The sequence below is a fragment of the Mustela nivalis genome (assembly GCF_964662115.1).
Source record: "Mustela nivalis genome assembly, chromosome: 13".
NCBI lineage: Eukaryota > Metazoa > Chordata > Mammalia > Carnivora > Mustelidae > Mustela > Mustela nivalis.
In genome coordinates, this window is record NC_139032.1 from 542,813 (window position 1) to 569,508 (window position 26,696).

The 26,696-nt window shown below is 44.0% G+C and overlaps 1 protein-coding gene across 5 annotated transcripts in view; it reads right to left on the reverse strand.

Moving 5' to 3' along the window:
• LOC309847267 (contactin-associated protein-like 3) overlaps positions 1 to 26,696 on the reverse strand; it is a 160,569-nt gene that overhangs the window by 128,058 nt on the left and 5,815 nt on the right. For all 5 annotated transcript variants that reach the window (XM_082697203.1, XM_082697202.1, XM_082697201.1 and 2 more), the window contains exon 2: positions 6,132 to 6,242. In XM_082697203.1, coding sequence (XP_082553329.1) covers positions 6,132 to 6,242 — 111 coding nt within the window. The remainder of the gene's footprint in view (positions 1 to 6,131; positions 6,243 to 26,696) is intronic.

A 26,696-nucleotide genomic window follows, 5' to 3' on the forward strand; every position in this document is an offset into this window, starting at 1 on the left:
GGCAAAGTGCAGAGCCTGGAAGGTGACCCCACACAGAACATCCTTCTCCCTCCTGGGGACAGTGTGCTAGCTGTGTGTTGCAGCGCTGAGGCGGATGTGGCAGGAGGATGTGTGCAGCACCCAGTGTCCTCCCTCCCACAGGCTGCTGGGTGCTGGATGACAGTCACCATTACAATGGGCCATCCCTGCCGTGGCTTCAAGGTGCATGAAGGGCCACAGCCCCAGCACTCTTCCGGTGACCTTATCACTGAAGGTCTGTTGCCTGCGCTTCTTCCCAAAGGTAAGACGGTGAAGAAAGACAAACTTGTCGTGCATGCAGGATGGGCCAAGGACCTCACCCGGGGCCCCACGTGGGACCCCACATGCCCCACACCCAGGAAGCAGGACCGGCATGCCGGTCCCTGCTCCACCAATGACGAAGACACAGCATTTGAGGTTCCTGTGAGGGTGTTGGATGAAAACTTGGCCCCTTCCACTCTCGACCCCTTGTACAGACATCTCCCCGCAGTCCCTTGGGTTATTCAAGATTGTCTGCTGACCACCAGCCAGACTATATTTAAATTGATCTGTCAGAAGTTTTCTGTCTCTGGTTAATCCTGTGACTGCTTCCCCCCGCTTTGGTGGCTCTGACAGCAGCAGGGACACGTCCTCAGGGAGAGGAAAGGTTGGCTAGGAAACTCACAGCGGGGCCTGAATTGCTCTGTCCGAGGATGGTGATGACGGTGGCCTCGACCCCTGGTATTCACAGAACATGTGCTTGTGCGAACCACTGGCTTTACGCAGAGAAGAACGTGACCCAGTGGGAGAAGAGCCTCCTTCAAGCTTCAGCGAGCACAAGAGCAGCCGTAAGAGACTCTTCTCTCCGGGACACCAGGGTGGCAGGGGATGCGGTAGCGGGGTGATGCGCATGAAGGGGGACACGCGACGTGATGAGCCCTGGGTGCTGTACGCGATGATGAGTCACTGAACTCTAGCCTGAAAGTGACACGGTGCTACGTGTTAACTAACTTGGATGTGGGGGGAGAAAAGATACCCACAGAGCAGAAGTCAAGCGGGTTAGTTGGAAGTGAACAGACCTACCCATCTTCAGGGCATCTATGCCAAACACATAAGTGGCTCTACTACAATTGTTGCCAAGGGAAGTGTCCCCCCGGGGTCAATACTCTGTTGTCTGGGAGGGGGTCGCATCCAGCGATGGTGTTCTTTCCTCATTCACTCTGAGTTCCAGGCCGGGCCCAGCAGGAGCGGGAAGAGCAGGAGAGAAGCAGGAGCCCATGCTGCCTGCCCCGGGAAGATGACAGGTGTCCCCAGGAAGGCAATGGACATCCCCAGGAAGACGACGGGTGTCCCCAGGAAGGCAAAAATCATCCCAGGAAAGCAGAAGTCATCCCAGAAAGGGAACGGGCATCCCCAGGAAGGTGACAGGCATCCCCAGGAAAGAGGGGCCAGCGGGCAGATGGGCTCTGGCGACGGTGTCGAGGTCCCCCTGACCTCTCCACTCAGGGGTCCTAGGGCTGGATGTGCTGAAGCCGGGGTCAGACGCTGCTGTTACTGAGGGGATTAAGGCGTTTGCTACAAATCTGGATCCTCAAGAGACAGCACCAGCTGTGTCCAGGTAGCATTCCGGCGATCAGGACGGAGTAGGCCCAGAAACCCTGCCTCTGGGCCCCCAGCTCCCCTGCCTGTGTGCTCCCTGCACTGCACTAGGAGCCTCAGCCGGGAGAACGGGACATTTCCCACGAAAGGCACCCGGAGGGAAACGGTCACTGCAGCTGCCTCAGTGTGAGCCGGGTTCCCACGTGCAAAGACCGGAAATGGCTGGGTAAAGAGACCCTTTGACAGTCAGATGAAAATGCATGCTCAGTGCACACCTGTCGCCCTGAGTTTGCTTTAAGTGCCAGAGATCTTGAGGAAGAGAAAGCACCGCACAGGCATTCACATGTGACCTTCCCAGGGACTGATTTCCATGCCCTACGCACCAAGCCTTCTGACTGCAGCTCTGTCTGCATAAAACAGACAAAAATGGGTCAGTCCCATGTGTTTTGTTTTGCTGTCCTCACACAGACTCCTGAACGGGTCATGGAGACCCACTGAGATCTGACCAGAGGCTCTCAGCTCCGACTCGTTACAAGTTCTGCCCCAGCAAAACATGAGACGGTTCTGCCGACTCTCACCATGGAAACAGAGCAAGAGCTGCCCAACAAGCCTGTCACAATCCGAACAGGTCATAAATCCTTCACTTAATACTGAATAAAACGTGTGACTGAGCTCATTCATGTCCCATGAAATCTCTGTTTACAAGGAGTGTGGCTCTGGGACGTGTCCTAATTCTAGGAGGGCATCCTCTCAGCAGCCCCCTGACTCACACAGAACAGACGGGAGATCAGATCACCCCCGAGGCCATCGGAACAGGGGCACCTCCCTCTGCTGTGGGCAGACCCCTGGGGAGTCCAGGGCCCAGAAGGGCAGGAGGCCAGGCCAGCCCACGGCTCCCCACGGGAGCTCAGCTGCACGCTCTCAAGGCAATGTCTCCTTTTTTAAAAATCCAGTATGGTGGAGGATCATGTCAGGAAATGCAGTGGGGAGCTGCTCGGAAGACAAAAGCATGACAACTAAATTAGCCGCCCATTTGTGACTGCTCAGTCAGCCAAATGCCTCTGGGGGAAAAGAAAAAATTCCACTGATGCTAAAACTCGCGTTCTCTTGAAGGACGCTGTATGGCTTAATTCCTAACCGTTAGTAAGCATGCCGTGAGAGCCTCTGATGAAGAGCCGTGGACCAGTTACCCGCTGCAGGAAGCAGAGTATTGTCATGAGCGCAAAAGTGGGGAGGGCTGAGCGCGACATCACATGACAAGCAGCATGGTTTGGGGGTGCCTTTAAAGGATGGCAGGTGAACACGTCAGAGCAAAGCCCACTCCGCCGATTTCCTCGGAGGGAGCGCAGCAACGGGACACGGTCAGGCTGCAAGGATGGCAGGAAGGAGAAGAGGGGCCCTGGGGTCACCGTCCCCCCATCAGCCCCTAGTCCAGGCAGTCTCCCTTCACGTTCACAGCAGCAGAGCAGCGGACCACGGTGGGGCCGGAAAGGTCCCAGCAGCCCTTGTCCCTGGCTATGGCCCCCCTGAGTCACAGGTTAAAGGGGCAGTTCAGGACTCCCGTGTCAGTTTCAGTATGGCACCTGTGACCCATCAGGGATCCCAGGTGCCTCGGGAAGGATTGCTAACTGGACCCCACCACTTTGGCAGACAGGAAGGCCACCTTAGCTGGTGAATCCTGAGCAAGGGGCCCTGGGCAGAAAAAAAAAAATGAAATTCCTAGAAGGGGCAATGCAGATGAAGCTGGCTGGATGGAAAATCAATGTAAAGATAAAGTGTATATGCCTTTTCTTAGGGAAGTGATCTGAATCACAGCCTTTCTTCTTAAGCAAATTCTCAGGTGTTGATCTCCGCTTAAGTCATGATCTGGAGGGCGTGAGATCGAGCCCCGTGCCGGACTTCATGTTCCGTGCAGAGTCTCCTAGTCCCTCTTCCTCTGCTCCTCGCCTCACTCGTGTTCTCTGTCTCTCTAAAAAAAGTAAATAAAATCTTATAAAATAATAAAAATAAAGAAACTGTATGTACTGACTGCTGTCTTACTATGTTCTACATCAGGTAGATGCAGCGATCAGCTACATACAAAATCCCTGGCAGGAGCCATGAGGGTTCAGATAGTTCTATTTTTCCATAAAAATATTGAAAGCTCAGAGACTGCTGGGCAAAATAGGGAGGTAAGACACACACCTTCTTTACAATCTCCAGGTACCATAATATAGACCAAGGACATTTTAGCCACATAATCAAGTTGTCTAACACGGCTTCCATCACCAGATCTTTGCCAAATTTTCAAAAAAGCTACAACTACTATATAGGAAGAATCATCGTTATTATTATTATAAAATCTTCCATATTTTATACAATCCACATGTTACATCATAATATCCTAAACTGAAGGGAACTAATCTGTTCTCCAGCATTTACAAAGTCAAAAGATATTCCAGGAAAGAATCTGAGATGTTGGCTTTAATTTTTTTAAGATTTTATTTATTTATTTGAGAGAAAAAGAGAGACAGAACACAAGCGGAGTAGAAGCAGGCTTTCCTCTGAGCAGGAAGCCTGGTGCAGGACTCAATCCAGGGACCCCGGGATCATGAGCCCAGCCCAAAGGCAGACACCCAACCAACTGAGCCACCCAGATGCCCCTGGGATGCTGGCTTTCAATGGAAAATATGTATAGATAATCCTTCAGAAGGAATATTGACCAACCGTGCTGTCTGAATTCTGCCTTGGGAATGGGTATGAAATCAGATGGTAAAATGAAAGAATATTTAATGAAATATGTATTGTGTACAATCAGAGTAGCAACAGCCACAAGAAAGAACCTCATCAGGTGATTGCCACATTCTTAAAAAATTAATTTAAATCTGCAAAGAGTGATCTGACTATAGTAAATACCGTTTGTACTTACCATTTTACAATGGCTGCTTATGATAGTCTAAGTTACTAATTTTTTAATTAAGTATAATGGAAATAAATTCATCTTAAACACTGAGATTTTCCCTTCTGATGTTTATAAACTTCCCAGTGCCACCACATTGACAGGACCAGAGGCCTGAATCATAAAAATATTCTGTATATGCAAATCAGAAACACAATACATAGGCCCCTTGGGATCCTTTAAACTAATTAAGGATGGTGCTTATTTGGTTTTTACAGTCTTTGGGCAACCACTGGAAAGTTTAGATGTTGAGCTGGTATTAGAGGAACCACCAGACCAAAAATAGTAAATTTGATCATTTAATTACTAATTGAAAACCAGCTTCAGTGAGAGGCTATTTTCACCGGAGGACTGAAAGTCATCATGACTGATGCTTCCTAACTATCTGGAGGAGAATATATCTGGCCAGAAATGGTTCTTCATAGTAAAAGGCCACGAAGGTGGTCCTCATCGGCATGATCTCTCCACTCCCCAAACTCACCAAAATCCCCCACCGTGTCCTTATGGGTCTCTATCAGTCTATCCGATCCCTTGTGGGGTTCCTACACCTGACTTTTGAGGACATGATAAAATTCAAGCTATACTTAAACTGTGATCTTAGAAATACCGAATAAAGGGAGGCAAATGCTCCATTCCATTGTAATGATCTTCAGAATTTACATTTACGTGGGACACAATTTAAAATTTTACTTTCTGGATGAATTATTCACCAAAAAAATTAATCTATCCCTTTCCAAGGTAGTAAAACATTTGCGTTTTCAGTGCATGTATTACTCAGTTTACTGAACTATTATTTGTGCAAAAGTGAAAGCAACTTCATCCATGACAGGCAAGGAGCCAGAGTGAATGAGTGAACACCCCCACACACACACCCAAGAAAGGAGGCCTTTAGCTCCCTTCCCATGGATACGAACACAATCTATTTTCAACAGGAGGCTTTGTCCCGGCTCCTCCCAGGCCAGGTCCTGGGATGGGGCTGTTTCCCCATCACTGCCCTGTGGCAGCTTCCCATCTTGCTGGTGCCAGCCAGTGGCTTGCTTGGTGTTCCCCAGTGCCCATGACATTGGCTCATTCATTTGTTGTTTTAAGACTTTAATTCTATATTTGAGAGAGAGCGAGAAGAAAGAGCGGGAGCTGGGAAGAGAGGGAGAAGCAGGCTCCCCACCGAGCAGGGAGCCAGGCATGGGGCTCCCTCCCTGGACCCCGAGATCACTGAGCCACCCAGGAGCCCCGTGTGTGTCGTTTTAGTTGCCCACGATAAGCACACTTGCTAGTCACCCGTCCGCGGGGTGCTCTGAAACGAAAAAGGGATGAAAATAATCTGGAGCCTCCAGTAATTCCCTTCTGATTCAGGTCTCATTTATGACCACTTGCCGACCATCAGCAGGGAAGGGAAACATCAGAACCAACAGAAACGAAGAAGGCTACAGACGTAGGAACCTAGAAATGATACAATGCTGAACCTGCTTCTTCATTTCCATCCAACTGCGATATAATTACTCTTCGAGCCACAAGAATGAATATGAAGTAAGAATGGCCGTTATTCTGTCTGACAACGACTCGTGATGGGCTAACAGCAAGACAGCATCAGACTCACCATCTCTGCGATTAAGACTTGCGAACCCCGGGCCGTGGCCGCTGGACAGCTGTGACGAGCAGCTGAAGGACTCCCGAGGCAACGGGGACGCCAGCGCGACATCACAGCGATCTGTGGGGAAAACCGCAAATTCAGATTAACCCCTGCTCCAGGCACTCGCGACTTCTGCCCTCCCTGCCTTCCTGCTTCCTTCTTCCTCGCCCTCCTCGCCTCCCTCCTGTCCTTGCTTCTACTTAACAGGCCAAGAAAATGCTAGAACCGATGGCAGACGTCGGTCTTGATCAGAGGTGTGATAGTCGGTGACAAAGAAAATAAAACCCCCGATGGGTAGCACTTGCCATCTTCCGTGGTGTACATACTCCCATCGTGGGCGTCCCCAGCTGTCAGCATGATGTCACCAACCCTCGCAAGGGTAAGGGGGTCGCACATGTCACTTCATTATACAGTGTTTCCACCGTGCAGATTAAGAGATTAAAATAACCTCAAGAGCATAGACAAGAGTGAGATGCCACGAAAGAAAGTAGTACATGGCGAGTTTGGAGAATTTACCTTTGTTCTTAACATGATTTACTTAACTGTAACTTTAGACGACTTAATCTTTAATAATGACTGTGTTTTAACAACTGGCTTACAAAATTCATGGAAAGTGAAAGAATGGCTCTTCCTGGCTGCTAAAAGTGGTTCCAGCCCACTGCCCCTCAGTGGAAAACTATTAAAAGAATTTCCTTTAAAATCAGAAAGAAGACTTTAACAGGCATCACAGCTTCTGCTGAAAGCAGCTCTCAAAGTCTTATCAGTACATAAAAGAACCTTTAAGAATTAAAAGCACAGAATTGGGAAAGGAAAAAAAAATGAAAAAAGCAACCACCATCACTTCCAGATGATACAACTCCAGAGGCACAAAGTCCAAAAGTCAGTAAGTGACTGGTTTCATAGCTCAACATCCCCAAACCGATTTCATCTTAAACTCTAACTGGGGTCCAACGATAACTAGAATAGCAAATAACAACCAAACACATAAAGTATCTAAGAATGAATCTTACAAAACTGTGCAAAACATTTATGGGGATAATTATAAAAACTGTACTGAATGACATTAAAGAAAAACTGAGTAAAATACAGACTTCCGCGATCACAGACCGGAAGATTACATTTATTTTAATATTTTTTTTAACTTATGTGATAGAGAGAGAGAGATTACAGGTAGGCAGAGAGGCAGGCAGAGAGAGGAGGAAGCAGGCTCCCCACTGAGCAGAGAGCCCAATGCAGGACTCGATCTCAGGACACTGAGATCATGACCTGAGCTGAAGCCAGAAGCTTTAACCCACTGAGCCACTCAGGTACCCAGAAGACAGCATTTTTAAATGCTCAGTCATCCACAGTTTGAGCTAAAGACTCATTAGAAGTCCAATCAAAAGCCCAAGAGGATTTTTCATAGAAACTGAGTCGGGGAACCATGACTCAACAGTTCATAACATGGGGTACAGATATGATTTAAGGAGCCTGCAAAGACAGAGAAAAACTACATCTTTATTTTCATTAAACCTCCTGCTAAAATTCAGCATTTTCTTTAATCATGAGCATAGACAAACCACAGCATCTTCGGTAGTGCCCATGCTTTTTTGTTTGTTTGTTACCATCATAAGTTACAGACCATCTTACAGCAATCATTGTCACAATATCTAGAAATATCATTTATGTTCCTCCTTACTTCCAAATGATCGTATTTGACCCAGCACTAGATTTTGTTATTTAATGAGCTAATAACAAAAAAACATTATATTATAATTTCTGATTTATGGATATCAGCCCTTCACTGTAACTGGCATATATATACATATATACATATATAATGCATCTATAACCATTGCTATGAGAAGGGACACAGACTTCAGCGAAGTTCCAAAGGGGTTTGTGGCACAGGAAGGCCGAAGAAGCCCCCGTGATGGATGTGTGCACAGGCAGCACAAAGTGTTGACCTATTACTGGGGTATGCTTAGTACTTTAGAAAATTCCAAAAGAGGAGTGTTATCTACAGGTCATGGTCAATGGAGCTAACTCGAGAGTTAGCCTAGAAGTCTCTCAGGTCTAGCATGTTGAGCAGAACAGGCCTGCATTAGTGTCCCGGTACACAGGTGTTCTGGGGACCTCACCACCACCTTGAAGTCACACCGCAGACTGACGGCAAGAGAGGGCTTTCCCATTGTGTGTCTCGGGGAGCCTGCTCTCTTCCCAGCCCTGGCCCCCCACGGGTCTGTCCTGACGCTAGTCCCCTCTGCTCACATTGTCGTCATCTCACCACTGAAGCTAGCATAGATTTTGCAACTGGACTGGGTGGGACTGGCATTCACCAGCCTTGCCAACCCTTGGGTGTCACTCATCCTTCGCTAAGCCTCGGCTCTCTCCTCAGTTCAAGGGGGAATCAATCACATGACTGGACAGTGATGCTATCACTTGATTATGCAATGGGGAGCCAACCCCCACAACTGTGCAGTGGGCCGTTACACAATACAAGGGAACTCGCACAGCAACATGGCAGGAAGTACAAGGGGACCCCTCACCGAGAGGACTGCTGAGGGTTGAAAGTGTTTGCTTTTATTCTTCTCACTCTGCTAAGACAAGTCAACACTATTAAGTTCCTTCAAAAGATGCTATAAGGACATGTTCCCCATAGAGAGATATGAAAGGCAGTGTTCAATGTTCCAAACCATATTGTCATTTTTTACTCTTACTTCATGAAGCTTGGCTATGAAGCTTCATCTTTAAAAAGAAAAAGAAGAAGAAGAAGAAGAAGTAATAGCTTTAGTGCTGTAATCTTTCTTTGGAAGAACAATTTATAAAATTTATTTTTAAATGCCAATGTTTTTTATAACCCTAACTTAGAGGCTTCAAAACCAGTGTTCCAATTTACTACAACGTAGTAGAAGTTGAGGACTTGTGTGGTCAAAAACAAGGTGGTCACATACTTATAAGGTACCTGGAGAGGAGAAGTTCAGGATTTGGACAGTGTTTTCCAGGCATTTAGTGTGTTTCTAACTAAATTTAATCCATGTAAGGTGAAGCCTCCAGAGCCATCCCAAACCTACATTAACTACTGTTTTCAACCTGAAATGTTTAGGTTTTCTACTATGATACCCGAAGCAAAAATTGTCAAGACCCAACTTAATTTTCTTTTTTCTTCGCATCATTATAAAACATGTGAATCCCACTAAATGAGTATCTTTCTCATGAATAATCTGATAAACATTATTTCTATCCAAAAAAAAGATGATTCCTGAAATGTTTCAAAGGTACAAGAATTATTCACAAAGTATGGATTTTGACAAGTGAGATGGCAATCAACTTTAAACAACTACTATTTATCACTTAGAGGGAAAGCAAGTTGAGTACAAATAATAAGCTTGTGAGAATTAACATATGAAAATAGACAGAGAATATTGCAGTTACGTAAGCTAAAGCAATTTTATTTCCCTTCATCATAACCACTCATATTAATGAGAGTGAGTCCATGGAATAATCTTAATTTTGAGATGCACTCATCCTTCAGTGGTTCAAATGTACTCCAAGTAAGGTTCTCAGAGAGGCTTAAGAATACTAAAGGAAAAGTAATGGTCCATTGTCATGGGTTTTAGAGAAAACACAAACACGCCACAATTGTTCATGATTTATGTATGACTCAGATCAGAGTGCTAGAGACATCCTTATGTGCATTCTGATATAATAAATCCATATTTATGAAATACTCAAACCTTGTCTCACTAGGTGCACCTATTACAATGTCATTTTAATCAAACGCCTATTGTATGTCTTACCAGCAGAACAGCCTTAGACTGAGATTATAAAACAATATTCCAGCTTCTGCGTTTTAAAATTATATGTATTTTTTCCAGGTGAAATCTTAGAAATTTGGAACTTCCCACAACTGGAGACAATAGAGGTGGCTTAGTCTTCCCACTCTAGGTGAGCTTATCTGGGGGTTTTCTAGGCTCTTGATCGTCTTCTAAAACTATTTAAATCTACCCTTCCCCACAGATAGAAAAGAAGCCCAGACAGACTCCGTCAGTTAGCCACAGCCTGTCTGTAATACATTTGTTCTGGTTTCTTTGACACTTCAAATTCAGTTTGTACTTAATTATGTGTAAGTGGTATCTTTTCAGGATGCCTTATCTTCTGGATGAGATTAAAAATTCCTCCACACAGAACATTCATGTTTGTTTGTTTGTTGCTTGTTTCTCATCCTTCAGCATATCACAGTGGACTCCAGTTCCTGGAATGGAACAGAGAGTATGACCTAAATTCCCCCTGACTTCCAGCGCTACTTGCTCCTCCCACATGGGCAGCTGGAATCAAGGCCCACACAGGGGTGCCCCTTGGCCACTAGACCAGCAAGGACATACGGACTCAGAAGAGCCTGAAGATACCTAGAAATCTCTCTCCATCAGGAGGAATGAGGCCCAGAGCTGCTGCTCCAATATTCCTCGATCCCTGGTGGCCCATCAAGGCCACTGAGAACTTTGTGAACATCTGGGGCCCCCACGCCTTCCTTCCTGAAGTGTGTGCTTTCAGATTCCCAATGCGTACAGGTTCGGAACCAGGCTGTCAGCACTTTGGGCGGCAGTGCTGAACTTGGTCAGGGTTCAGGGGCACTGGCTAGTCTCCAACCCTCAGGTGCACACACCTGTGCATGTGTGAGTGATAGTAATGCCCCCCTAGAAGCAATGGGACATTCTGTAAGCATGGCATACAGGGTGTTCTAGGGACACATGCCTAATTCTCCAAGCCCATCTCAGTCACCTCCACCCTCACTTGCCCCTGAAAATGTGTGCTGCTGTGTGCTCAGACCGGCACACCCCATGTAGACCCCATGTAGGACTATACTTGGCCACCAACTTGGCCTCCCATGAGTTTGAACAACTGCATGAGTTTAAGTCTGAGTTATTTAGTTTTATGATCCTCAAAGCCCAGCATATTAGGAGCCCAGCTGTAGGAAAGCAGAGGTGATTTCAGATTTCTTGTCTGTTCCAGTAAGTTGTGCATGCCAGTAATAGAATACAATCATATCTCTGTGAGAACCAAGTCAGAAAGGACAAATTACACCAAGTTCCTGGCTAATTTATTTATCTCACCCATGCAGAGAGTGCTTGCCTACCCATTAGCACAGTCCTAAGTTAAGCACTCTTGTTTTTACTTCTAGGTTTGCTCTCCTGTCATAACCTATGTTGTGAATTATCTCAAAGGTTGGGTTTATGTTCACTGAATTAAATGAGAGCTATTTAATTAATAGCTCTAAATCCAGATGTTGCCTTTAAAATTATTCCTTGGTGTAGAAGGATTCACCTTTTTTGGTAAGTTAAATGGTAACACTAAAAAAACAATTTGCCATTGATTTTAGTGGGGTGATAGCAAATTAATACTCATTAATTGCAACTATTATTAAGTATGAATTTGAAATAATTATTGTTCTTATAATTAAATAATACCTCAATTCCCTCCAGCTGAGTGAACTCATACTGGTAGTGTTTCCTTTTTTAGATCAAAGCATTTGTAAAATGTCTTATATTTTTTTGAGAAAATTCTAAATTGCAAAATTATATATTCCAAATGCTTTATACAAATGGTAGAAAAGATGTAACTGGGCAAATATTTGTTAATAAAAAGAGCTTCCTGACTAATGATCTGGCTTTGGTCTTCCAGAAAATCTGCAACTCAAAAGCACAAAATTACTTTTGAAAATGTCTTCTTGTTAGAATACCAAACAATAAAATTGGAAACAGGAAATCAATGGACAAAATCAATCAAATCAAAATCATTTGCTGACCTTTGAAAAGGTCAGTAAAAGATTCTTGCCAGGCTAGCTTATGAGAGAGAGTTCACAAATTTCTAATAAGAGAAATCAAAGAAAGAACATCACCATAGATCCCACAGACATTAAATGGGTAATAAAGAAATAATATGGCTGACTCTATACCTATAAATTTGATAATCTAATTATCAAATATGGACTAATCCCTACAAGAAACAATTTGCCAATTTCACACAAGAACGAACAAAATCCGTATAGGCCTATATCTACTAAAGAATCTGAATCTATAATTAATAACTTTGCAAAACAGAAGCACCATGTCCAGATGGCTTCAGTGACAAATTCTACCAAATATTTAAGGAACGAAGGTTACCAATTCTCTACAAATACTTCCAGGAGCTAGAAGCAGAGGGAAGACTTTCTGATTCATTTTATGACAAATGAATTACCCTAATACTAAAAGCAGTTATAGATATTACAAGAAACCCATAGACCGATTATCTCTCATACACATAGAAGCAAAGTCCTCAACCAAGTATTAGCAAATTGAATCCAACAATGTATAAAGAGAGCAGGTGTAATTCATCCCAGGTATATAAGGTCAATTCAACATTAAAAAACCAATTAATGTAATCGCCCACATCAACAATCTAAAGAAGAAAACCACGCAATCATATAAAGAAATGCAGAAGAAAGTATTTCACAAAATGCAACACCTGTTTGTTGTAAACACTCTTATACAGAGGGGAACTTTCTCATCTTGAAAAAGAATATCTACCAAAAACCTAAAGTTAAATCATACCTAAAGGTAAGAAACTTGAAGCTTTCCAACTCCGATTGGGAGCAAGACAAGGTTGTTCCCTCTCCCCCTTTCTTTTCAATATCCGACTAGATGTCTTAATTAATGCAATTAGACAGGAAGAGGAAATAAAAGGGATACAGATTGGGAAGGAAAAAGTCTTTGTTCACAAATGACATGATCATCTATGTAGAAAATCCAGAAGAAATGACCAAAAATCTAGAACTAACAAGTGATTATAGCAGCACACAGGATATAAGGTTAATATAAAAAGTCCACCCTTTCTTAAATACCAGCAAAGAACAGGTTGAATTTGAAATTAAAAACACAACACCGTGGGGAACCTGAGTGGTTCAGTGGGTTAAAGCCTCTGCCTTTGGCTCAGGTCATGATCTCAGGGTCCTGGGATCGAGCCCTGCATCAGGCTCTCTGCTCAACATGAAGCCTGCTTCCCCCTCCCTGTCTGCCTGCCTCTCTGCCTGCTTGTGATCTCTCTGTAAAAAATAAATAAATAAAATCTTTAAAAACAACAACAACAATACAACACCATTTACACGAGCATCCAAAAGTATGAAATACTTGGGCATACATCTAACAAAACATGGACACAATCTGTATGAGGAGAGCGACAAAACACTGATGCATAGAGTCGAAGAACTGCATGCATGGAGAGATGGCCCATGTTCAAGGACAGGAACAGTCAATGCTGTCAAGATGTCAGTTCTTCCAATTTGGTCTATAATTGAAGGCAGATCCATAAAAATCCCAGCAAGTTATTTCGTGGATATCAACAAACCAATTTTAAAGTTTACGTGGAGAGAAAAACTACCCAGAGCAGCCGACGGAATATTAAAGCTGGAGGACGGACACCAGCTCGCTCAAGCCCTACTACAGAGCTGTGGCAGTGAAGACGACGCAGTATCGGCAAAAGAGCGGACAAGTGGGTCCACGGAACAGAATAGAGCCCATCTTTGACAGTAGAGCCGAAGGGACCCAATGTAGCAAAGACGGGCAGTTCGACAGATGGCATGAGGACAACTGGGCATCCACATGCAACATCAAGAGTCTAGACACAGACTCTCACCTTTCACAAAAATTGACTCAGATAAATCACAGATCTAACTGTAAAGTACAAAAAAATAAAATTCCCAAAAGATGGCTCAGGAGAAAATCCAGATGACCTGTGTTTGCAAATGACTTTCTAGATGCAACACCAAAGGCATGATCTATGAAAGAAAGGATTGACCTGCTGGTGTTGATGAAAGAATTTTCTGCTCTGAGAAAGGCACTGTCAAGAAAATGAAAAGATAAGTCACAGACTGGGAGAAAACATTTGCAAAACATACATCTGCAAAGAACTGCTCTCGTAGTATAAAAATAACTCTTAAACTCAATAATTAAAAAGAAAAAAAAAAACTCCATTTAAACATCAGTCCAAAGACTTCCTGGCACCTCAACAGAGAAGATGGCAGATGTCAAATAAGCAGATGACAAGAGACCCGACATCATCCGTCATCAGGGAAGTAGAAATTAAAACAATGGGATACCACCACACACCCATCAGCATGGCCAACACCTGGAACTGGGCCCACATAAAATGCTGGCACGGACAGAGGGCAGCAGGAGCCCTCATCCATTGCTGGTGGGAGTGCAAAACAGTATGGTCTTTCTGGAAGACAATTTGGCAGGTTCTTAGAAAACTAAGTATACTCCCTCCGTGCATTCCAACCGCACTCCTTGGTATTTACCCAAAGGAGTTGAAAACTTATGTCCACACAGTAATACATACACGCTGTTTCTAGCAGCTTTACTCACTGATGGCCAAAGCCTGAAGTCAAACAAAGTGTCCTTTAGTCAGCGAATGGCTAAAGAAACAGTGGCACAACCAGACAAGGGGATCTTTTCAGCACTAAAGAGAAGTGAGCTATCAGGCCATGAAAAGACAGGAAGGAACCTTAAGTGCATATTAGTAAGTGAAAGAAGCAAATTTGAAGAGGCTCCACACTTGGAAAAAGTGAAATTATAGAGACAGTAAAAAGATCAGTAGCTGTCAGAGTTTAAGAGGTAGACAGGAATGAACGGGGGAGGAGTGAGGCACCGGGACTCTTAGGGCAGTGAAGCTACTCTGTAGGGTGCTGTCATGGTAGATACAGGTCTTTATACATTTGGCAAGTCCCGTAGAGTGTACAACACCCAGAGTGACCCCTCACATAAATCATGAGCTCTGAGTGGTAACGGATTCATCAGTGTGAATGAAGGAAGCCTCTGGGGTGACTGCTGGTAATAGGGGAGGCCGCGCATGTGTGGGGAGAGGGGGATATGGGAAATCCCTATACTTTGCGTAATTTTGCTGAGAACCCAAAATTGTTCTAAAAATAATGCCTCCTAAAAAGCAAAGTCCTTCTTTTTATCAACAACTGAGAATTTACTTACGAATAACGGCTGTGATTCAAATAACTTCCCTGCGACAAGACACAAACTGATGCAGCTTTACACTGATTTTATCCCAGCTCTACGTCAAGAAGACTCTGAAATTCTGCTCTAGTGCTTGGCTGAAAAATTCAAATCTATTCCTTCCTGGTTTTAAAATAATGCAAAACTGTGTGACTTCCCAACCTCAGAGGAACCGGCCCTGGGGGAGTGCTCTTCCAGGTCTCACGGGCCGCCTTCCTTCCGCACACTAAAGAGCCAAGAATTTGCACCTGTTTCAAAGGCAAAATTTTAGTGATCCCAATTATTATCCATTAAGTTCCCCAAAAGACATTCAGCAAAAGGCACAGACACCCAGTGGTGACTGTGGCTTCAGCATTACACCGGCACCACTTTTAATGACTCATCCTGCTTCTCATGGAGGAGGAGCCCCAGGTTTTGGAAAGAACCAATATTTATTACCTTTATTTCCTCAGCTTCTAGCACACTGCCTGGCACGGGGCAGGTATCTGATAAACGTGCTGCATTCAACTGGGCCACGAGGTGGAGAGCGACTTTCTGATATCTCCATATCTAAGTTATATTTCCTCTCGACACATGTTGAGCTCACACCACCCAAACAGCCAAGTTCATCCTGATAGGAAAAGCCTGCAGGCTTCACTTCTGGGTCCAGCAGCTCCACAGGCCACCTGCTGTCACGGGAGCAGCCGGGAACCCATGCTGTGCTCTGTGGGTGGCATTTAAACCAGGGCTGGGGAGTCAGCAAGTAAGAAACATGACCACAAGAATCCGGAACCCTCTCCTGCTCCTACTCAGAGGGCCACACTTGAGAAAGTCTGCTGTTGACTCACGTTGGCATTGATGTGGCTCTAAACTTTGAGTTTATTTATTTTTTTAATTGCATTTTTAAAATATTTTATAAGCATATAATGTATTTTTAGCCCCAGGGGTACAGGTTGTGAATCGCCAGGTTTACACACTTCACAACACACACCACAGCACACACACCCACCAATGTCCATAACCCCACCCCCTCCCAAGCCCCCTCCCCCCAGCAACCCTCAGTTTGTTCTGTGAGATTAAGAGTTTCTTATGGCTTGTCTCCCTCCCAATCCCATCTTGTTTCATTTTTTATTTGCCTACCCCCCACTTCCTCATATCAGAGAGATCATATGATAGTTGTCTTTCTCCAATTGACTTATTTTGCTAAACATGATACGCTCTAGTTCCATCCACGTCATCACAAATGGCAAGATTTCATTTCTTTTGATGGCTGCATAATATTCCATTGTGTATATATACCACCTCTTCTTTATCCATTCATCTGTTGATGGACATCTAGGTTCTTTGTATAGTTTGGCTATTGCAGACACTGCTGCTATAAACATTCAGGTTCATGTGCCCCTTTAGATCACTATGTTTGTATCTTTAGGGTAAATACCCTGTAGTGCAATTGTTGGGTCATAGGGTAGCTCTATTTTCAACTTTTTGAGGAACCTCCATGCTGTTTTCCAGAGTGGTTGCACCAGCTTGCATTCCCACCAACAGTGTAGGAGGGTTCCCCTTTCTCCGCATCCTTGCCAGCATCTGTCATTTCGTGACTTGTTGATTTTAGCCATTCTGACTGGTGTGAGGTGATATCTCATTGTGGTTTTGATTTGTATTTCCCTGATGCCGAGTGATACGGAGCACTTTTTCATGTGTCTGTTGGCCATCTGGATGTCTTTGCAGAAATGTCTGTTCATGTCCTCTGCCCATTTCTTGATTGGATTATTTGTTCTTTGGGTGCTGAGTTTGCTAAGTTCTTTATAGATTTTGGATACTAGCCCTTTATCTGATATGTCGTTTGTAAATATCTTCTCCCATTCTGTCAGTTGTCTTTTGTAAACCTTGAGTTTAAAAAGAATTTAACTAGGCGTAGCTCACTAACTGGAGACCTGCCTTGCTGACCCATAAATCTGAGCTATCCATTTCAAGGGGCAGAGTCTAATATCCCACAGACTCTACTCACATTGTTAAAATGGCTACAGAACAATGGAGTGCACCTGTTTTTAATTTTTGTTCAGACATTGTTCCCACGCCTTACCAATATACTGTGATTCTCATAAAATCACATAGCTCCATTCCATAGATGGTGCTCCTCCATAAGCTGATTCATGGAGCAACAGCTAATAAATATTTGGGGGGAAAACGTAATTTATTTTGAAACTTTTGGACAAATTTTTTAAGTTTCTCAATTTGCACCACCAAAAATTTGGAAAGAAAGTTATTTTATTCCCTCTCTACTATCTGACAGTAAGATGATCAAAAATGACAAGACAAAGTTTTTAAAAATTTACAAGGACACATGAAAGGATTTAGATGTTCATTTATATTTTAAGAAATGTTTCTCCTGCAAGTCCACGTGACAAATCTTAACCAAAAAAAAACCAACAACCCCCTATTCTATTTGATCGATAAATATTATCACCAATAGTTGAATTTTTAGGACGAGGCTTAGGTGACTCGAGAACTTACTATCTTGGAAAGAATATTTAGAATTCGGGCATTTTCACTGGAAAGAATTTAAAACAACAAATACAAAGTAACTAACATATTTCCAAGCTAAAATCTCACCGTTTCATGAGAATGAGAAACAGAATATACGCCATTGCAGAGAAATATGTATTTTGTGCTTTAAATAATCAACTGGGAGGCTCAAAATCTGGTGTGACCACCGATGGAAGTCCGGTCACAAGCTCTGCTCTGCAATTGGATGCACCTGCCTTTTGCTCTCCCTCCTGCCTCCTTCCGTCCTCCCCGTCTTCCCTGTGTCCCTCCCTCCCTCCTTGTCAACAAGGACCGTTGTTCAAAAGAGTCTGCAGTTGGGGGCAGCAGGTACAATCAATCCAGTCCAAGCACGAATATTTGTACGTGACCCTTCCACAAAATACCGTTTTTCCCCATTTTGTTGGAGGGAGGAAAACACAAGGCAGTAATTTCTTTGTAGAGCTCCAAGAATGTATACAGGATACATGGGGGGGGGGGTTATATTTTGGGATTTGAAATATTATGGAATTTAGATGATTCTGAAAGTTTCAGTACAATCCACTCACAGTTAAGTATTTTCTGGAACAGCCCACTAGTACACAACAGTGTTGCCGTTTAATGTAATGTTTACCTAAAAATTATTTGAATTTAAATAGTAACAGTTCACTGAAAACTTGGGTCTCTGCCCAAAAAATTTCCATAAAACAATCATTTTGTTTAATAGTTCATGTTTATTCAAAACTAGAGGCCACTGCTGTTACACAAGTGGAAAATCGAACATTTTTAGGAAGCACATCAAGCAAATACACACTTACACACTTACTTACAAAGGTAATATATCTATTTGGTATTATTTCCAAGGGTGCAACTAAACATTTCTTTTCAAAATTCACCTGAAGAGGATGGGGATTTTTCACTCCTCTACTAACCTTTCCAGCCATGCTGAGATACAGCACTTGTGTCAAAGACAAGGGGAAATGCTGAAATGTTCAGCAGCTAGTAGAAATTTAAAATTCACAGCATATGTCAAAACACACTGTGTATATATACTGCCGTTTCTTTTATAAACCTCTCGATCTGCATCATCTAGGCATTATATAAGACCACAGAACTTAAAATTAGTTTATAAAAGATACAAATCTGCTAACCTTGGGGAATTCCAGATTCTAACAGAAAAATGCGTGATAAAATCCAATGTGTTGTTCTGTTTTAAAATATGAGAAACAGCTCAGACACCCATAAAAAAATGCCTCTGTAATTTATCAGCAGTAATTGTTGAAACTTAATAATGTCACTAGTATACGATTAAAGTGCTATGAATTAAATTGTGCCACCCAAATCCACCCACAGCGCCAACAGCCACACTTGGGATTATCGCTGTAACCTAACAGCAGTCCGTAAGAAAAGGAGATCAGATGAAAACCCACACATTTTAAATGTTTAATCAAGAATATTCTCAATATCAGATAAAAGACAAATGAATGAATAAACATACAATCATATTAAAATATGAAACAGAAAACTTTTTTCCTAAAGAAGAAAAAATTTCACAATGTTGAAGAGCATGTAAAATATCCTATTTAATTCATTTTTCACTGATTATCCTTATATTTTTTTAAAGATTTTATTTATTTATTTGACAGACAGAGATCACAAGTAGGCAGAGGCAGGCAGAGAGAGGGAAGCAGGCTCCCTGCTGAGCAGAAAGCCCGATGCAGGGCTCGATCCCAGGACCCTGAGATCATGACCAGAGCCAAAGGCAGAGGCTTTAACCCACTGAGCCACCCAGGCATCCCTCCTTCTATTTATAATACAATGCTTACTTTCAATTTTTGAACAATGCCTCAAGTGAAATTTTACTTATTTCCCAAAGACCATTAGGAAAAGTTACTCTCCCTTGTCATTCTCCCCACTCATGACTGTAAATTTCCAATGAAAAAGTTATTTTCCCTCATAACTTGTATTTATTTCCACTTTTCCTTTTGCTTCTGATCTTACTGCTCCAAAGAAGTCAACCAGCTCTCGTTTCATTAGAGCAAATCAGCTTACACCATTACCTTGGGTGACCAAAACTGGGACCATGTTTCTCTGTTTTTCCCACTTCCACAATCTTCAGCCAACAATTCCCATTATTGCGTTCCATTTATTTAACTCGGCACAAGAGCTTCTGTAATCGAAACATACTATTCCTCTTTAGTTTTAGGAAATTCTCTTCTACTTTTAAGTTGATAATTCTTTCAAATTTATTGAAACTGAGTTTGATTTTTTGTTTGTTTGGGGTTGGTTTTTTTTTTTTTTTTTTTTTTTGGTCAAGTAAAAATGTAATATTCTTTACTTTTTAAATATTTTATTTATTTATTTGACAGAGAGAGAGATCACAAGTAGGCAGAGAGGCAGACACAGGGGGGGGGGGAGCAGTCCCTACTGAGCAGAGAGCCTGATGCGGGGCTCGATCCCAGGACCCTGGGATCTGACCTGAGCTGAAGGCAGAGGCTTTAACCCACTGAGCCACCCAGGGGCCCCAAAATGTAAATATTCTATATATAGTTGAAAGCCTGAATAATATTGTCCAATATATTCTATACCCAAAATATAAAAGCTGGAAATAATTTCTTCAAATCTCTATATCCTTATCACTTCATTACATTTATTTTATGTACTTGTTTGTCAATTTTATCCAAGGCTTTCTTTTTTTTTCTTTCCCTCTCTTCTTGCTTTCTTTTGAATAGTGTGAAATCTGTACCCCACCTAGTCCTTTTTTTTTTTTTTTTAATTCTTTTGGTTTGGAAGGTATACTTTCTTTTACAATTCCTCTTTTGGACCTCCTTAAAATCTTATACTACACTCTGGTTTACAATTTAACAAAGCCTACAATCAAACAGATTTTAATTCCCTCCACAAAATAATGCAAGGATCATGAAACACCTTATTCTGATCACTCCTTTCTATGTTGACCTTCCATTGCTCACGTAGACCTGTCTTTCTTTTCATCGCATCAACTGCACACTGATGTTGCACGTACAGCTTTATTGTTGCTCAAATGTGTGATCGTATTTGCACACTAGCTACTAGATTTCTACATCTCGTACTGCCCTCTGTAATCATGTCCTTTCTTGCTAAACTTACCCATCAGTATTTCTTTAGTGAAGCTTTGTCGGTCTTTCATACTTCTGGATTTTACTTTCTCTATGCATGACTTTATCTCACCTTCACTCTTGAACTAAAGCAACAAGTCTACAGCTCCTTGTTGGTAATTATTCCCTCTCACAAACTTAAGAGCTCACATCCCTGCTTTTATTGTCATCTGTCTCTCAGACCACTCATACCAGCTTCTCTCTATTCTGGTGTTCAACGGTTCCAACATAAAGTGTTGCTGTGTGTGGTAATTTCTTTATTTTTGTATTACTAGGGATTTGAAGGCCTTCCTGAATCTAAAGATTGGTGACGTTTCAATTCTGGGCAATCTCCATACACGGTCTCTAAGGATCACCTTTCTATAGAAACACCTCTTAAGTGTTTCTTCTTTCCACATCTCCTCCTTCCAGAGCTCCTATCTGACACAGAGATCTTGTTGTGTTCTTCTCCCTGCCCCTCGGCCTGGTCTTCATATTCCCTGCCTCTCTGTCTCCCTATGGAACATGCTGGTTTTTTATTCCACGACTGTCTTCTAATTTGCTAAGTCTCTCTCCGCCTGTGTCTAATCTGCCATGTTAGCAGCCCCTGAGTTCTTTAGGCCAATGATAAAGAATTTCATTTCAACACTGTTCTTTCTCAATTCTGCTCAATCATTTTGACCATCCATATTCTCTCCATTCTCCCTGTCTTTTATTTCCTTATACCTATATAATAAATCATACATTATAAATTGATCTCAATATCTACATTTATTTTTATCTGCACAGTTTCTCATTTCTTCTTATTCTCCCTCATGGTGCTTTGTTTCTTCTATGTGTTTTGTTCTTACTTTTATTGTAGGTATATGTTTCCTGGACATGAATCCATGAGCCTAGATGATTGCAGAAGCAAAACACATTCAACAGGAAGACAGCATGGACGGGACTGGAAGACATTATGCTGAGTGAAATAAGTCAAGCAGAGAGAGTCAATTATCATATGGTTTCACTTATTTGTGGAGCATAACAAATAGCATGGAGGACAAGGGGTGTTAGAGAGGAGAAGGGAGTTGGGGTAAATTGGAAGAGGAGGTGAACCATGAGAGACTATGGACTCTGAAAAACAATCTGAGGGGTTTGAAATGGCAGGGGGTGGGAGGTTGGGGTACCAGGTGGTGGGTATTATAGAGGGCATAGATTGCATGGAGCACTGGGTGTAGTGAAAAAATAATGAATACCGTTTTTCTGAAAATAAATAAATTAATTTAAAAAAAAACAGGAAGACAGGACATGAGGAGACAGAAATGGAAACAGGGGTGTGTGTGTGTGTGTGCATGTGTGAAAACCCTGGTGAGAATGCCAGTGCAGTGAGGTGTATGTAGTTCAGGGTCAGTTAAAGGAGGAGATGAAAGCAGTGAGTGAAGAGAAGGGACCTTTCAAGGAGTGTGTGCGATATGAGAAAATACATGAAAGTTTTACCAGGGAAAGTAAGGTCATCTTTAGAAAGATTACTCTGGCAGTAGAATAAACTGAATTAGGAGGAGGTAAGCTGGTGACAAGGAAACCATGGAGAAAACTATCGCACATCAGTTCCAGAGATATGGAGGGCTTGAACAAGTGGTGGAATAATTAGTATGGTGGAATAAATTGAAGAGAGAGTGCTAACCCTAATCTTTCAGAATCAAGGCAGAATGCTCCCTCTCTAGGGGTCCACAGCGGTGTCATCATACCCACTTTAACTGAGACTGCATCCCAAAATACATACAGATACATCTGGCTTGGAGACTAACACTCATTTAACAATCATAAAGGTCGAACCATCTGTATTGATGGCCAGATACTATGTATCCTAGAAGACTTCTGAAAAAAATAGCCAGATAAAAACTAGCGTCAGTTGGATTATACAATCCAATACCAAATAAATAGATAAATAATGTGATTGAAAATGGGCACAAGATTTGAATAAACATTTTTCCAAAGAAGACATTCAGATGGCCAACAGACACATGAAAAGATGCTCAAGGTCACTCGGCATTAGGGAAACACAAATCAAAACCACAGTGAAATATCACCTCACACCTGTCAGAATGGTTAAACTCAAGAAGACAAGAAACAGCAAGTGTTCGTGAGGATGTGGAGAAAAAGGAACCCTCATGCATTGTTGGTGGGAATGTAAATTGATGCATCCACTATGCAAACAGTACAAAGTTCCTCCACAAAAAAAAAAAAAAAAAAAAAACTAAAAATAGAGATGTCTGGGTGGCTCAGGTGGCTAAACATCTGACTTGTGGTTTCAGCTCAGGTCTTGATCTCCTGGGTTCTGAGACGGAGCCCCACGTCAAGCTCCATGCTCACCAGGAATCTGCTTGCAGATCCTCTCCCTCTGCCTTTCCCCCTATTTGGGCTCTCTTTCTTTCTCTCCCTAAAATAAATAAATAAGTCCTTTTTTTTTAATTAAAAATAGAAATACCATATGATCCAATATTGATTACTAGATATTTACTTAAAGAAAATCAAAACACTAATTTAAAAAGATACATGTACCCCCCCCCCAGTTTGTTCCAGCATTATTTACAAAAGCCAAAACATGGAAGCAACCTTCCTGTCCACCAATAGATGAATGGATAAAGAAGGGGTGATACGCATGTGTGATGTGTGTGTGTGTGTATATATAACAGAATATCACTCAACCATGAAAAAGAATGAGATGTGCCATTTGCAACAGCACGGATGAACCAAGAAGGTATTATGCTAAGTGAAATAAGCCAGACAGAAAAGACAAATGCCTTATTACTTCATTCTCTAGGTGGAATCTAAAAAACAAAATGAACAAAGGCAGAAAGAGACCCATGAATACAAAGAACAAACTGGTGGTGGCCAGAGGGATGGGCAAAAACGGGGGCAGGGCGGGGGGCAGAGACTTCCCGTTCCAGAATGAGGAAGTCATGGGATGAAGGGTACAGCCCAGGAGTAGTCAGTGGCATTGAAGCTGGGTTGTCTGGTGACAGATGGCCACCCCCCTCCCTGTAAGCACAGCATGAAGGTGAGAGCTAGCCAGTCACGAGCCAGTCACTATGGTGTACATGAGTACCAACCACACTTCAATTACCCCCCCACCTCCCTGAGAGTGTGGCCAGTGCCTTGAGGACCCTTGTTAAGTTTTAGTTCTGTGCTACTTGAAAGGACGCTGTTGGAGTCCGCACCGTGGACATGGTGCTGCCACTACGTCCTTCTGAAAACAGGGTCAGGAGCATCTTCATTTGAAAGTAGAGATGTTCTCTAGGCACCACCAAGCCCTCGAGTCTGTGAGTCATAAACATTTTCAATAATAGTAACAGGTTTTGCTGACTGGGAAGATCCCCTAGCCCAGACCAGGGGAGTCAAGCCTAAGACCCCACAAGAGCTTGCTCTGGGCATGCCAGGTTCCTAGCCACAAGTCCACAGCTGTCATGCCAGAGACAGCTGTGGCTCAAGCGAACACAGCCTCCTGGCTTCCCAGATGGCAGTGGACAGCCACACTGAGGTGCAGGAGTCATCTGTCAGCCTCCCTGTCCTCTGCCGAGTTGTACAGTCAGCCTTTCCCACTGGGCTGAAATACGGCTTCAAGCACCTGGTGGGTGAACCAGGCTTCCGGGGACCTCCAGTGACACACTGCTCCCAAGCACCTCTATTTCACACCCCGAATATGGAGCCTGGATCCAGCTTGATGTAGGATCGCCTAGAAACAGACATCTCGTCCAAGGGCCCCTGCCCAGAGGCCTCCTCGTGCCTGCGCATTGGTCTTGGGTAGTGTCCCTGACACTTGGCCTTTTCAGTGCCCCCTTAGGATCCCAGCAGCTTTTAGAACATGCACCATGCACCTGGCCTCAGGCCAGAAATTCTGTCATGCATATTTCAACGAAAAGAAAAGGAAACATTCAAAATCAGCTACTGGGGTCTTTCCACGGGCAAATGATGAGCTCGTGTAAAAATTAACTTTTTACTGGGCTACCTGCAGAATGACTATAGAACACCCATGAGGATGCTGCATGGCTTCTGTATACTTTCAAAATAGCATATTTTCAATATATTAATTTCTTCTTTTCTTGGTAAATACTTAGTGAGCACCATCAGCTGGGCCGCCGGGACAAATAAATGTGATTCTGTTTTCAGGAACTTTAAAGTCTACTGAGGAGGCATACACATAAGCAACCATCTGCTACATGAAGCAGATAAGAGCCTGAAAGCCAATGCTTTCATCATAGATGTTAAACTAATTACCTAAATGGATGGTGCATTTCGCTTCCTTGTCAGGATGATGCAGGCAAAGCACCTGGTCAGGGACCGAATCCCAGTCCCTTCCTGCTCCACCCCAGGTGGGTCAGAAGGCCACCCCTCCCTGTCACAGTCCCCTGGTAGGATCGGCCGCACAGCCCAGCAGAGACAACACAGAGAGTCCGATCTGGGGATCTGGCTGGAAGCTTTGGGAAAGTGAATCATTGGCCTGTTTACGTACTCAACAACCCACTGTCTCTCATAAATGACCCCCGTGCCCTCAAGAACTCCCTGCTTTCCCGGAGCTCGGAACAAGGGACAAGTAAGTAAGCACACACCGCTCTGAAGTGATGAAGGCCAGAGTCCAGCCGGGGGGGAGCGTTATCCCCAGCGGTGTGGCAGGGCAGCCTGACCTTGGCCATGGTTCTGCCAGACAGAGTGCCACCAGAGCACCAGGCCTGCCCAGGACGAGGAGGACAGACCAAGCCTCTGGGCACGGCCTCACCTGCTGGCCCTAGCCCTGCCCAAAATGAAAGGATGGGCACCCACAGTTCCCCTCCTGGGGTAAGTCCACGTGATGGAGTTTTCTGCCACTTGGAACTGAAAGATGCTTGCCAGGGCCGTGGTCTGGACAGTTGCGTTTCTCACTGGTCTACACACAAAGTCCAGCAAACACCAAGTCCTGACAAGTGTCCCAGCGCGCAGTCACACTGCCCCCTCGCACTCAGTCCTGACCCCAGCAGCAGAAAGAAGGGACACCTCTGGGCCAGCCCAAGCCCACAGGTCAGCCCAGGCGGTCACTCGGCCTCACTGCCCACGCAGACGCGGGAAGAGGATGAGGCTCGCAGTGGATGGCTGAGAAGTGCTCCGTGCTCACCTGCGCACGCACCGACACGCACACACACCGACATGCACATGTGTCGACACATGCATGCACTGACACGCACGCGCACTGACACTCACATGCACCGACACACACACGACACACACACGCGCCGACACATACACACGCCGACATACACGTGCACTGACATGCACACGTGCCAACACGTGCACACACTAACACACACACCAACACACACGCAACAGGAACACATGTTGACACAGACATGCGTTGACTCGGACACGTGCACACACCGACACATGCACATGCTCAGACACACACACACACACTGACACGCATACCCACGGAGACGCACACAAGCTGAAGCACACACACTGGACATGCCGCCCCCACCAGGCTTTCCCAGTGGCGCTCTCGGGTTGCCCTGGGATACGCAGACGTTAAAATAAGAACAAACTGGAGCTGTGAGTCCTGCAGGCAGGGCCTGATTTAATGTCCCCAGGGAGCAGGTCATGCCCTTGGTCAACCGAGCTGGCAACTTCCCTGTGGGCTCACAAGCGCCAAGAAAATGCCCGCGGCATCTGAGCAACCCAAGCCAGGGGACAACAAGACAGCAGTGATGGAGCAGGGGGGATGGTGGGTCTCAGGCCCTCAGGAGGTCACCGAGCCTCCAGCCCCACATGAGGGCCACCAGTCCTGGCACCCCAGTGGCCCGGTGAATGCATGGCCTGGAAATTCCTTCTCCCTGGCAACAACCACTAAATCGGGGACAGAACCCCAAACCATAGATTCT